This window comes from Anopheles gambiae, chromosome 2, assembly GCF_943734735.2.
Source record: "Anopheles gambiae chromosome 2, idAnoGambNW_F1_1, whole genome shotgun sequence".
Lineage (NCBI taxonomy): Eukaryota > Metazoa > Arthropoda > Insecta > Diptera > Culicidae > Anopheles > Anopheles gambiae.
The window spans coordinates 96,183,672-96,198,376 of record NC_064601.1 but is presented as its reverse complement, the minus strand read 5'-3'; the positions used below and the strand labels follow the sequence as shown (position 1 = coordinate 96,198,376).

The 14,705-nt window shown below is 46.9% G+C and overlaps 1 protein-coding gene across 4 annotated transcripts in view; it reads right to left on the bottom strand.

Annotated features, from left to right (window-relative positions):
- Window positions 1-14,705, bottom strand: part of LOC1276821 (uncharacterized) — a 115,511-nt gene that overhangs the window by 55,652 nt on the left and 45,154 nt on the right. For all 4 annotated transcript variants that reach the window (XM_061644353.1, XM_061644352.1, XM_061644351.1 and 1 more), the window contains one exon: window positions 1,608-3,836. In XM_061644353.1, coding sequence (XP_061500337.1) covers window positions 1,608-3,019 — 1,412 coding nt within the window. In that variant the 5' untranslated portion in view covers window positions 3,020-3,836. The remainder of the gene's footprint in view (window positions 1-1,607; window positions 3,837-14,705) is intronic.

Below are 14,705 nucleotides of genomic sequence, written 5' to 3'. Positions count from 1 at the left end.
ACGAATACTATTTAACAATGCGGTGCGCGACATGTCAGGTTGATGACGATCACAAATGACATTAAACTCACTTCACATACGAATAAACGGATCAGAGGAGCCAAAGCGAGTGCGGCGTTCCTCCACGTCAAGTAGCGATCTAGCTCGGAGCGATCTCGGCGGGACATACATGTTGATTAAAAAAACATTCTATATTCTATGGCTGATTAAATCCATGGTTCTTATTTATGATTAATCATCAGGTCATAACATAGGACGGTACACATATATTGCCATTTTACTGTCAATTAATCACAATAGGAGTTCTAACACCCAGTTGGAACTGCCAGGATATACTGCCAGTTCTGTTCCATATTGGTATTTTAATGGTTCGAATCTCGTTCAAACACCATTAACAGTCTGTGCCCGAGTTATCTATTTACGCGGATTTGGAGATACGCGGAATTTTTATAGTTCATGTGTTGAAAAAATGTGAAATGGAAATTCAAAGGCTGCTAAGTTTTTTAAACGACTTTCAAACCAGAAATACCAAATATTTAGGCCGAAAAATGCGATATTTTCGCGAGCAGACTGCAATTATTATACCTAAAAAATTGTTCTGCATGGTATACATTTCAACACAACATTTATTCTTCTACTTCTTCTTCTATTTAGTATTACGACCTGGACGGTCATGCCGAGCCAAAGAGACTTTCGAGACATATTTAATATCATGTTGCCGGATAGTCAATCCTAGGTACGGGTAAACGGACAATATGTGACTTGAATCCACGATGTTAGTACATACGAATTGACGACTGTACCATGAGCCCTTCCGCTTTATGAAAATAAAAATGTAAAATATATATAATACTAAACTATAATAAAATGTAACTGCTATTAAATAAAGGAATTATTGAAAGCGTTACGCAATTTATGGAAGACTCCTTACAGCGCACTTATAATGAGTGGAACATATTTTTGAGCGCTCGCAATCAATCAGTAATGGTAATAGCACCTCCCATACAGTAGACGAACCATAATTTTCCTCTAAAGGGCTTCCGAAGCGGATGGTTTGCCTTGTGCCTTTGATGATGTGCGGCTTCTGTCACCCAGGCAGCGCATCACAAAATGATAAAGTTTTAATGAAGCACTGATGGAGCCGCATCGTGGTGTACTGCTGTACGTACTACGTACCGCCTACATGGATCAATGGCAACTGCAGCTGCAGCCGAGTTGCCATCGTGATACCGCTTTGAGGCAGTCCATCAGTACCGAACGTCCGAGATTGATACCGGATCCAATCAAAAGCTTCACCCGGGCGATGTGACGATGGCAAAACAACATAACACACGCAAAAAACCATTCATGTAAACCCGTACCAGCCTTGGAAACAACACACTCGACACTGTTGAACCGTGCTGTTTGTGCGCTGCGAGTAGCTCAATTACAGGACCCGAACCTCCACTCACTGGAAAGTGGACGAAAGCAAATTCTCATCAGAATCTCACTGGATCCCCACTTGGATCGGTTGAAATAAATACCAAAGAGAACAAAAAAAAAAAAAAACACTCGTTGGCAACGTGTTTGGCAACGGATAAAAACCTTCCAAAAGGGAGGGCACTTACCTGGTCAGCATGTTCGCCCGGTTGACGGCAATTTCCGCCTCGACGCGAAACCGATCCTGCGCGTACCGGTCGACGACACCCTCGCCGAGGTTGAGCGCGGTGCCGGCGGTACAGTTCGCCCCGAGCAGGTGCTGGCTCTCGACGATCTGCAGGAACTGCGTGACCACGTCCCGGCCCTTCATCAGGTTGCGCCGGTTGTTGCGGCTCGTCTCGTCCAGCTCGCTCAGGTCGGCCTCCTCCATGTGGAAAACGTTGTTAATGTCGGCCGCGTCCGGTGCCTCGGCCGGCGCTTCCTCCTGCTCCTGCTCCAGCTCGGGCTCCTGCAGCAGCGGATCATCGTCCTGCAGCAGCCCGTCGCTGTCGTCCACGTCGCCTTCCGCTTCCTGCTCGCGCTCATCGTCCGCCGCGTTACCGGTGTCAACGGCCGCCGCCGCCGCCGCGTCCGCCACCGGCATGTCATTAGGATAATCCACCCCATCCGATACAACTCTTGACCCTCGGTGCCACTCGTACGGTGAACGGTGGTCCGCATCCATCACACCGGGCGACTGGGTTGAGCCCGGGCTGAGCAGCAACAGCGGGTTGCGGGGAATCGCGTCTAACGAGATTAGTCGTTGATTGGATGCGGACACTTGAGCGCTCGGCGAGCGCTGGACGCTTTTAGCGACCGGACCAACGTCCTCCACCGCCCATGGCAACGCCGGTTTCCGACCAGCTGCAGCACCCGAACTCATCGGGACGGTTATCGCACTGCTGCTGCTGCTGCTGCTGCTCGATTGCTCTTCCGCACGATTGCTGCTGTCAATCGTTGCTGTGTCGGACGGGATGCGTTTACCGGCGTGCTTGCGCACCGCCTGCGTGTCCCGGAACGATGGGACGAGTTCGATTTTCACCTCGTCGAGGTTGTGGTGCGCTTTCAGGTACTCGAGACCCTTGTCGACCGTGCGGCGAATGTTTTCCATTATCTCCTTCTTGATAAGCTTCCGCTCCCGGCCGGTCGGTACCGTGCCCGGGCGTGCCGGCGGTTCCGGCGTCCCGCTACCGCCGAAGCGCAGGTTATCGAAATCGCTTAGCTCAATCATGCGCTCCAGCTCTTCGGACTCGTCAAACCGAATCGTGAGCGTGTTTCCGCGGGAACCACCACCGCCACCACCACCATTCGACCCTTGTTGTGACTCTCTGGCGGGAAGGGTTTCCTCGCTGCCGGACCCGCTGCCCGAGCCGCCCGCATCGTAGTCGAGCAGCGTAAAGTTGTCGAACACTTGCAGGCCCCACCGGATGTGGTCCTTCTCGCTCGAGTGGCGGACCCGCGACCGGCCATGCCGAATGATTAAGTACTCCGAGCTGGTGCCGGAGCAATTAGCCGCGAAGCACGCCAGCGCCACGAGCACGAACTGGCACTGACGTAACATTGTTAAAAGCGGCTGGCTGGCTGGCTGGCTGCTGCTTCCTGCTCAGGCCAGCTCAGCACATTTGCGTGTTTGTGTGAAGCTACTCCACTATGGGTGTGTTTGTGTTTGTGCGCTTGAACACAGCACCGGCACACAGATCAGGGTAATGGCAAGTAATGAAGCAATTCAGGCGTCGTGACGTGTTGGTGTGCGTTGTTTGGGGCCAATTTTTCAGCACCTTTAGCATAGCGCAGAGCACAACCGCTGTGGACGGGCGTGACCAGGGCTTCGGGGAAGCGTATTCTACTAATGGAAAGGGAAGGATGGCGACGAGAACGACGCTTTGGAAGGAAGTCAGGGAAAGAAGGGGATGCTAGTGTAATAAACAACGCACACACACACAAACGAACACTCACACTTTCACACACACAGTTGTAAACAAGAGCCCCAGGGGGGCCGGGTTGGTAGTGATTTCCTGTTGATTCTACGTATTGTTTTTATCACCCCGACCCCGGCATCACTACTGGCTGCATCTTTCTGCCCGACCCTGGGCTGGGCTAAGACCGGCCGTACCGCTTCATTGCCAGCTTCATCGGCAAATCGATCAATCAGGCGCGTAAGCCGCTCAGGGCGGATTATGTTATTGATTTTACCGCGCGCCCTCACTCTCACACCCTCCAACCAAGCAGCACCACTACTATCCACTTTCACCTCACTAATAAAACAAAATCGCTTGTTAGCAACTAGCGGCGCCTACTGCTGCCAGTTGTCAGTAGGAGCAGTTGTCTCTTCCTAGTTGTGACGCTCCTTCAAAGCGTTCCCGTGGTTGAAAGTTATCCTGCAAAGAGAGAGAGAGAGAGAGAGAGAGAGAAAAGAAAAATTAAACAAAACAAGAAAGTGCAATCATGTAATAGCAACAAGCTGCAGGGCTTATTACTAGTAAAAGGGGGTAGTTTTTTAGCTTCATTTTTAGTGCACTTTTTCGGTGTTTGCCTTTGCTCCCCCATTTCAAGCGCGTTTTCAATTTATCATCGTTACATGATGATTTGCCATTCGTGCCCCCCGCGAGTGGTATTCGTTTAACAGATTGAAAAACTTCCCTGCGTATGAAAAATACTTTCAGAAAGCGTCGGTTGCGCAAGAAAATTCAATCAATGTGCCAGCTGTGCACTTTGGGAAACAATTTCTCCGCCCATAACACTATCGCTCCCATCTGACGAGGACGTTACGGCGCGAAATCGCCTGCGTACGTATGGTTTCGATTTGTACTGGCCAAAAATGGTGATTGAGGAGGAGGGTAAGAAGCATTAAAATAGGAAAACTTATAACTTTTCAATCAGTAATAGCGCGATGAAAATGCCAAACTTCTTCAGCTCGCTATTGGCGATAGGAGTCGAATTCTTCGTTGGAAATGATACAATTTTCCTTCCTGCTACATTTTCCCTTCCGACATGAACGTTATCGTACGGCTCACACCTACACACACACAGTACTGCTGTTGTGATTTGACGGGTAAAATGCATTCATTTACGAGCGTGCGTTTTGAATACGTTCACCTCACTGTCGCAAGCTGTCAGCTGCTCCTGTGTTCCTGTTTTCTAAGCGGATCGTTTTTGCACCCCCTCCCCGGGGGAAATGATGGGAAACGGTAGCAAATTTTCCCGAGACACCCGAGTAATATGTGGGTATCGTTTGACACGCCAATTTGTCCGACCACAGCCACCAATCATTGCTGTAATGTAAGCATTTCCATGCTCCTTCCCGCACATGGAGACGCCTGGTGGTTGACACGGGAAATGAGCGGTTTGCGTGCCAAAATTATAGTCTTTCGGGTGGCAAATGGTGAGAAGGAAAATGCTTTCCCACTGTGTGTGTGTGTGTGTGTGTGTGTGTGTGTGTGTGTGTGATTATATCGGGCAGGTTTATTTTGTAATGAATAATAACAATCTTGTACCACTTCCCCGGAAGAACTTCATGTACGACAATTGCTATTTATGTCAGAGTGAATCGATTGTACAGGATTTCTTGCTCGATTTGAAGCAAGACTGTCGACGGGAAATAATCATTTTCAATTATGCTCCCTTTCCCACTTTCCTCAAACGCAGGATACTGCTGCACTTTGCCAGTAAATCGGCACGGCTAATGGTTTGCACTACTTTCATCCGGCTGCAAATTGAGCCAATGCACACTGTTTTTATTCAGCATTGCGAACAATCATGAACAATCGTCTTCCCTGGGCCACGTGGGCAAACAGCCAAGTCCCCGAGCAGTCTCTCTTGTGCCTTCCCTCCCGTTTGGCGTTGTGTCCCGTCCGTCTACCGAAAGCAAGCTCATCGATTGCAGTGTAAATAAAAGTGGGATTATTGAGAATGCAATGGGCGATACGGTTGGCTCCACACAGCTGCCACTCGTTATGAAATGGGGAAAGGGGGGGGGGAAAGAAATTGAGGGGAAGAAAACAGAAGGACAGTTTCGGGATGGCTAGCTTTGCGGCCCCAAGCAGCAGGTTGGGGAACTCTTCTCCGATGAGCTGTTTTTGTGCTCTTATCGTTTGTTTTTATTTCACCTTTTCTCTTGCAACGGAATATGCTTCTTCATGCCGTGCCGAGGAGCACGAGGATACTCTGGTTTGGTGGGACGGGGATTTGGACAGCTGCTCGCACTGATCCTTCCGGTTGCAAGTGCATCATAATCGAGAACGGGAGACAGTTTGAAACAAGCACCGAAGCACAATAAGCTCTCGATGGGCAGCCATCCGGTTCGACGCCGACGGGTACCATTTCCCATTCCGCATCGTCCGATCGAGACAAAGAAAAGAACACAGAGAGAGCGAGAGAGAATATGAATCCGAAAAAAGAACGAGCTGTGTGTGTCTATAAGACATTCACCAAAAAAATCCCCAGGAAGTAATGATAGGAAAATCGATTTTCCTTCCACTTGTATGTGCGTTCCGTTCCTTGAGCGTTGAAGTGCTTTCCAAACAGTACGGCCAGGGCCATATTTTCCTTTGCCCTTGCCCGGTTTGGACTATTTGGAGAGAAGGCAAAGGAGTGAACGCCGGCAATCCAATCCAGACTGGGGAGAGTGGACGAGGATAAAGAAATAAAGCAAAAAACCGATCGAAAGAAAAACCAATTGAACGTCAAGTTACAGCATGATATTGGTCCGGCTTTCGTTTACCGCCCATTAGCGATATTGAAGCATGGGAAGGAAATGGAGAATAAACTACCACTCACTCTCTCTATCTCTCTCTCCATACAGATACACACACATAAATATATATACAGGCTGCTCAAATGGTGGTGAAGGCTTTATTGAAATTGATCGCTTCATTTTTAATCCTTTGGGGTGTGCTTGTTTCGCTTCACACACTTTCGGGAACATTCGTTTCGATGCGTGAGCTTTCTGGGGAAATCAATGGCAAAGCCTTTCAAACACCCATCACATTTGCAGCCAGCATTTTAGTAGGGAAAGCTTATTTCAATCAAATGATAAACATAAATACGTGAAAGGGGTTTCTCGTGCATTTCTTTGACAAACTGTTCTCCGCAATAGGAATGGCTTGTTTGTACAAATTGGTTCTGCTTTAAAACAATTTTCCTGGGATCGAATGAATGGTATGTGTAAGACCATGGGTGGCATGACGTATATAATAGTCTATCAGCAGACGTTCCGGTTCCCACGAAACCCAAATTGGTTCAAACCGGCTCCAACGAAAACTGAACGCAGTTGGTTCGAGTTGGGGAGTTGGGTCGATAGATGAGGTAGTAAGGATACTGAAGCACTATCATGAGATACGTCAATTGCTCTTATGAACATCATTCATTCAAAAGCCATAGCCAGTCGAAGGAACAGGTCAACCATTGAACTTGGGTTTCGAGTTAATATTGTTAACCTTACGTGACTTACCTTAACCTTACAAGGCGAACGTGAAGTGTCACTAGCGGATGGCACACTTAAAGTCAATTATTCTTTAATTAATTATGGAATGGATCACGGGAAGTTGCACAGTGCAAGAGCTTCGAAAGATGTCATCGCTACATACTTAAGTTGCTTTAGCACTTGGTATACTTAACCGTGACGATGTACTTGTATTGGATGCAGAAAGCAATTCCCAACGTCTTTGAAGTCTATTCCTGCTTGTTCATCAGATTGGAAGAGATTAATCGCGCTGGTGATTATGCGACATTTTTCATATATATGCATAGACTAGTGGTGTACTCTCTGAAGCTCACCCACGACTTTGATCCGACTCCGGTTATTGTTAGTCCGATCGGAATCAGAGTCGGAACTCCGGCTTATTCGGATCCACTAGTTTCGCCCGGATTCGTGTGATATCATCCGGAATCTTCCGGCGTCGGCCGAAGTCAGCTGGAGTCGGCTGAAATCGGAGACGTCCGGAGTTGGCCGAAGTAGGCTGTAGTCGAAGTTGTCCGGAGTAGTTGGCCGAAGTCAGAATTGGCAGATGACGGCCAGTTCAATGTGTTTGTGGTCAGGAATGCGTGCACTTCTCAGACAAGTTTTTTCTTCTACTAAGAATAGCAATTTGAGGACCGGCCCAAATCCGGTCGACTCCAACTTAGGCTGATTCCGGCGACTCCGGATGACTTAAAACGGCTCAGACTTAGGATAACTCTGACTCCGGACGAGTCTGGATGACTCCTGAAGACTACAGACGATTCTGGGCGATTCTGGGATGACTCCGAATCTGGACGACTGCGGGTGATTCCGGAAGGCTTCAGACGATTTCAAACGGCTCTGGGCGGACCTACCTTCCGAAAACGGTTCCGAAAATTCCGGAGCCGGATCGGAGCTAACTCCGGATGTTCACCAACTTTACCCATCACTTGTATAGACATGGCATAGTTTGAATATAGATGAAATATTATGAGCCAAGTTGATTCATGATTAAGAATTTCAACTCTCTTCACTTCTCTTCCTTTTATGCTTCATCAACTATGACAGAAAAATAAAAAAAATCTTAAATAAACTTCAGTAATTTATTTAAACCTTCAAGAGTTTGTTTCAAATAGTGTGTGTAGTGTGTTCAAGCTTCAACTTTGGTCGATAGATTCTTTGCCCGAAGCCTTTAAACTATCAGACAACAGTGTCTAGCCTCCGTGCTACTAACCTTCGTAAGAACTTGATCTTCACTCCTTTTTTCGACAAACCTGGTGACCTTGCGCCCCATGTAAGCCGAACACGTGTGTGTGTGTGTATGTGTGTGGTAAAGCGTATGAAATTACACTCGCCCGGTGTTCGCCCGGGACGCGTTATGAAATTAATTTTCCTACCATTTCCCTCGGTCCAGGCAGGTCAGCCCCGATGTCAGGCGAGACCTGAGAATGATGAAGTTTTATGGTAATGAGGTACCATGAAGTCTCGAAAGGACATCCGGTCTAGTCCAGAGTTTTCGTGGGGACGTTGGTGGGAGCCTAATGATGAACTCATAATGAGCTACAAGGGGAAGGAAGGAAAGAGAGACGGTGCAGACTCCTGCAACAAACCCTCACCGTGCCGTTATAAGCCGTTTATGGAGCAAGAACACACTCACATACACGTACCCGAACAGGCACACACACACACACATAAAGGCAAGCAGAATAAAAAGCAGGGTAGACGCCAAAAACCGATGCCAGTACGCAAGGATGGAGCAGGATCGCTTGATAACCGGTCGGAGCGAAAGTTTAGTTTCATTAAATTTTAATTATCTTTCTTCGCTTCGTTTCGCATTCTTCTCTGGCCCGTCCTGTCCGCCATTCAGTGCCGATGGTAAAGAGAGGGGGGGGGGGGAGTTTTGTATCTTTTAGAGATTCGAAGCTCGAAGAGAAGAGGAACTGAGGGAACCGAAGCGAAAGCGTACCGAATATCTATCGACTTAAGCGAAAAACAATTTACTTCTCCCGGTTAGCCGAGCTCATTCGGCAGCAGTGCGAAGGTATTGAGAGGTGGGGGGAGGGAGGAGAAGGGGATGAAGTTTTCCGCCTGGTACCGCACTTGAACCCCGTTCATTGGTTTTCTTTGGCGATCTTTAGCCTTTAGCCGGTCGTGCAAAGTTGTGAACGAGTTAGCGATAGCGCGCGGGTGACTTTTTCCACCGCTCCGCGCCGGCATATCGAAAGCAAAACAACACAACAAGAGAAAAAGTGGAGCAAAATTAATCTTTACCAGATATTTGCCGAAGCGAAAAAACGAAAAAAAAACGAACCCGTCACTGCGCTTCCAAGGAACGAGTGCAAAGCAGGGCAGTACCAACCATGGGCACGTTACACGGGTCGGTTTCGATTAGCGGGAGGTAAACATTGTGAGCCGAGAAACATGATACCATGATGTTGGTTTTGGTTTTGAGTCGATTTGCCGGAGTAAACCTTCCCAGCAGCTTGCCTTCCACCCTTGTGACAATGTGTATGTTTGCAAACGAACCGTGCGTTTTGGGTGGAATGGTAAAATGGTGAAATTAATCAGCATTTTCCCTGCTGTTTTTCGAAAGCATCACTTTTCCATTTTCCCGCACACACACACACATATCACCGACTTTTTGCCTGACAGATTAAGCTCTTCCCCCTCCGGAGGGTTTGTGTGTGTGTGGGATTTTCCAGCAACTACTATAACCCAAACCCGTGTGCGTCTAGCTGTGAGCTGTGAGTGTGTTTGTGTTCGCGCAGTTTTCTTCGCGCTTTTTGCGGCCAAGGCAGCAGATAGCGCGACAAATGCTGACGAAGCGTAATACTCGCGTATTTGTTCGCAAGTCGTGATTTAGCGCTCGCGTACGAGTGAAGAGTTTATACAGCGATGGGTGGGGGGAGGTAGGAGGTTTTCATGGAAGTTGTCACGCAGATAGCTGAGCTTCCGGGTTTGACAGGTTCGGGCAGACCGCGATAAAGCGACCGGCACTGCACAGGGAAAAGCAAGGGTTTGTGGTAAGGGCTGTGAAAACAGACAGACGAGACGAGTTTGGGTAAGCACTACTTCTTCCTGGTATTGCCCGAATTGCCCCAAGCACGGGAGACCGCTGAACAGCTTGAAACCCGTACCGTCTCGGATACCCGTCTTTGGCTCAACGGACGCGTGCATGTGTTTTCCTTTTCGCTACAGTGGTCGGTAGTTCGGTCGGTTCGTCAAACAGAACAACAGCTAGGACAAACCGGTGCGTTTCGGGGTTTTGACTGATTCCGCTCAGCCTCGGGGATAAACAAACCGTACCGTCCAAACCAGGAGTGTTCATTAAAGGGGACAGGCTACAGTCTTAACAGCCGGAACGCTAGCTTTGTTTGAGAAGAGTGGTATTATTGCTAATTTCAAGTGAAATATGAGCGTATGAGGTGATGTTATGAGCACATCTTGTGGACTTATCTTTTAAGTGGGATTGCGTTATGACTTGCTTTTGCTGGAAGGACAAATTGAGCTATGTTGATGATTGTAGAGAATGTATGTAATATTTAGTGTTTGAATTTTACTTGAGTTGTGTACAAAATTTCATGGCAAGCAGTAAGCTTTTGGTGTGCATCGGAAGGATCGTTTTAAGATAGACATATCCTCCCTCCCGAGCTCTTAAGGCTTTTGGGGAGTTCTTGGGGAAAGTCCTGTATTCGATCTCTCCTAGCATTTCTTTGAAGTGTTGGTTCCGCGACATCTCTGGGAACCGTGCATTCATTCGAATGATGTCTAGGCTTCTGGGCGCACATCTCCAGCGCATAGGACAGGTCGAAACGCAAGCATGTGGCTGCGGCCTTGGATTTCACGACATATACTATCTTCTCTGACCTTGCGTGGAATTCGAGGCTGTACGACCCTCTTTGTTGGGATGCAGTCGAACAACTGGGAAGATTTCCTGGTATCCCCATCCGGGATATACTAGCTGGGTCGTACTGGAGACTTTTCCCATCTTTGACTGGATATCATCTTTGAGTTCTGCAGAGGTAACGGTCGTCGGTGTTAGCATGCGCTTTCACATCGGTGGTGTGGATTCCTGGGATGTTACGGAGATGTTAATCCACGATCTTTGCATAGATAAGATCCTCGCCAAGAGCATGAAGAGGTCCTTTTCAAGAAAAAGTTTGCTAAAAGCGGCCAAAGATGCATACTTTCGCTCACAAAAGCCCTGAAAGCTAAACCTGCTAAAGACCCCTGCTACGCTTACTGTACCTTTCAAAACGGCCTGTATCGGACCTGGAATGGATATTTAGCATGCTCGAAGCCTTTTCTTATGATAACCGGAACAAGGACACCAGATTGGCAATTGCAACACAATCTAAACCCCAGCCATTTTTACGAATATACTGCCATCTTTACGAATAGACTAGGATTGGACAATATCTGTAATGTCCGAGTACACCCAGCATAAGGTGTCCTTTCATATTTAACATCTCGATCAGTTACTTCATCAATTGGATTTTTTTCCCATTTCTTGCTTGCATGGTACAAATCCTTTTGGGACCTTGATAGAACCATCGTTTGCACTCGAACCAAACCTTTCCCATGAGATTAATTATCTACTACGAATTGCACCTAATGTTCACTACGATTGCTTCATTTTCGTTCCCTCATACGCCATTTTTTATCCCCAATTACCTACATTAACATAACCCGTCGCATCGGGCGACGCAAATGCACTTTTGATTGCTTGTCAATGTCATGTTTATGTGTAAAAAAGCAACGTATTATCTCATAAAATAAAGCTGTGTCCTTATGTCCCCGGCACCAACTGTTGTTATATATGAGGGAAGGAGCCCAAATACCGATTGTCTCGGTAGTTAAAGGGTGTCTTTTCTTTTCTTTTCTTTGACCCTTGCTTGCCGATCCCTTCCAAGACCAAGGGTTGCTCGCGTTGCTCTTTTTTTTTTTTTGGCTCACAAAGCACACACAGACTACAGAGCGCAAAAGGGGCACAGAGAGACAATAAAACATAATCTCGTACAACCAGGCACGTGTCCGTTCCCTCAACAAATGACCCCCGGGGGACGAATTGCGTGCCTTCACTAACGACGTGTCCCATTGTGCACCAACCATAGCACACAGCATACTCACACACACACACACGCCACATGTACGCCACAAGAATCCTGATCCTCTGCTCTGTTGAGGCAGCAAAGCAGACAATGGGTAGAAACACGAAACGCTCAAAAAAGGAAAATGGTAAAGCGAAGTCTGCAGCTTTATTGCTAAAGAATCTGCAAAAGAATGAAACGACGTGTTCGGGGTTACTATGGCAACGAAGGGTAAATGTGGCGTGTCTGTGCGTATTCGTACCGCTCGCGCTGCAAGCGAAAAAAGCATATCATTTCAGCAAAAGCTACACCGTGAGATCAAAATGCATGCAGATGGCAGAAACATGAAGCAGAGCGAAAGGAATGGTATGTAACAGACAAGCAACGTAAGAAAAAAAAACCCTGCTTTTTTATCAGTGTCCTTTAATGGGCGTTTCGTGCAGGTATAAAATATTCATTTTATGTACTAACTGACACCGGGAGAAAATGAAGAAATTTAAGCTGGAAAATGAACGGAAAAATAAAAACAAAACACTGAAGGAAACCTTTTCGCCACTGTCTAACACACCACGCCTTGCGGCTGTGTACGTGTGCTTGCCCCATGTGTACGTAGCAGCGCAGCATCTGAAAATGTCAAAGTTTTATTCAATCGACTAAACCTCATTAGACACTTTTGTTGCGAGCAACTTTGAATGATGTCGTTAATTAAATTACGTCAATTTATGTTGATTCATGTTGTGCTGAGCATTGCGTGGGCGCCCAGGCCAAAGGAACAAAAGAGGAGGAAGAATAACAAAACACACAGTCGCTTTGGTGGTTTGAGCTGTCAAGAGGGTGGCACACAGTGCGATGGGTGGCGGGAACATAAAATAATACGGAAATAGGCTTAAATAGGCGCCAGCAACAGCATGAAGGAAAATGTGAGCCGTGCTGCTTTTGTAATGTGTTTGCGACTAGAATTTGTTTCATTTTTTGTGACGACCTATTGAGTTGGATCATTTTCGAATGTTAAGCTTCGCGTTGAACTATGTGCTAGTCAGCGATCCTAACTACTGTGTGTATTATATGAAAAATATCTTTTACAAAGCTCCTATCACACATCAAACGGCTTGACCTACCGTCCGTGCTGATGAGCGTGTGCTGATAGCGTTGGCATAACCCATCTGCTCACTTACGTCCTGATTGGACCTTGCTCCCCTCCACATCCGACAACTCATCAACAACTCGTGTCGTGAGCGGCAACACTACACCCAACTAGTATGGCACGTACACTGTATACATGCTCTCTCCCCCCCCCCACCCTTTTAACGTCCCTAATTGGCACGATTACGAAACTTATCCATCACATCGAGCCGATCTTCTGAGGCGCGATGCGAACGCGTCGATAACGTCCATTACTGAATGATACTGCACAGACACACCCGCATGCCGCAAACCACATGGGAGCAGCTGCAATTACCAAAGGGAAAACGTGGTGCGGTACGATAATGAAATCAACCTACTTTTACCATCAAACACACATACACACACACACAAACGGGCTGTTGGCGAGCTGTAGCTGACGGCGCTGGCGAACTTCATAACGAGACCGGTGCTTTTAATAAATAAACAAGTTAATGTGGGCAATCGGGGATGCTTTTAACCCCTTGCCCGACTCCAGTAACGCCAGCGCGAGGGCGTTAAGGGCGATGAAAATGTAATAGTTGCCTACGAGAAGCTGGTTGCGATATTATTTCACGGCCCGGTTCTGATCGTGTCAAGAAGGTGTCGTTTAACTCCTACGGTTTGCGTTGCGTTAGAAGTGGCTGCATTTGAAGAGCGACAGCAGCGGTGTGTCAAACGCACAGTAAAGCTTACGAAGAACCATAGAGCGCAGAAAAGATTTCTTAGTATTCTATTATATGGAACTTAAACGCCAACAAATATAAAGAGGAGCTATGCAAATGTCTGCATCCTGTAGGATGTTGGTGTACGGTTTGCTATCATAATAATTTGGGGCACTTTGTACCCAGGAGGAATGATGATGAGAATGAGATTTTTCACTTCCTACGCGTTGTGATTTAGCCCGGGAATTATTGTGCCACTCTAACCTGCAAACTTCAGCCTACATTATTTCTACCTATTTCAAACTAACGTAAGTTTACAGGGAAAACATGCTTCTACTCGGCAATAAAACAATACTAACCACCGGGTGAAAGCGAGAGTAAACAATTGCCTGCCCCGGAGCAAATCCGGAACCGGAATGGTTTCGTGGAAGGTACGGCCGGCTTTCGGCTGGCCCTTTCCGTTCACACGCACTATTTGCAAATGAATTAAATTGAATTCAACACATGCAATGCGGCAATGGCGCACTCTATTCCATGCTGGTGAGTGCTTTTCAATCGAAATGATTGTGTTTTTCTTTCTTGATTTTTTCTGTTCATTTTCTTTGTTGGTGTAAATGACCCAACCGGCTGTGCAGGACTAGACTTACATCAGTGCTCTGTTGTGCTTTTTTCAGTCCATGCCGCAAAAGGTCGGAAAGGAATAAAATACTTTCTGTTTTGAGTGTCAGAAAGATCCCCCAGCCGAAAGGATCTTTTTTGTAGCAATGGAAACCTTTTCTTTATTTTTTTAGTTTTTTCCATTTTTTAGACATCTTTCTCGAATTTTCTATTAAAATTTCATTAACTATCCTCATATCGTTGGGATAGTCGCTTTACCTTTAAATAGCATATTTT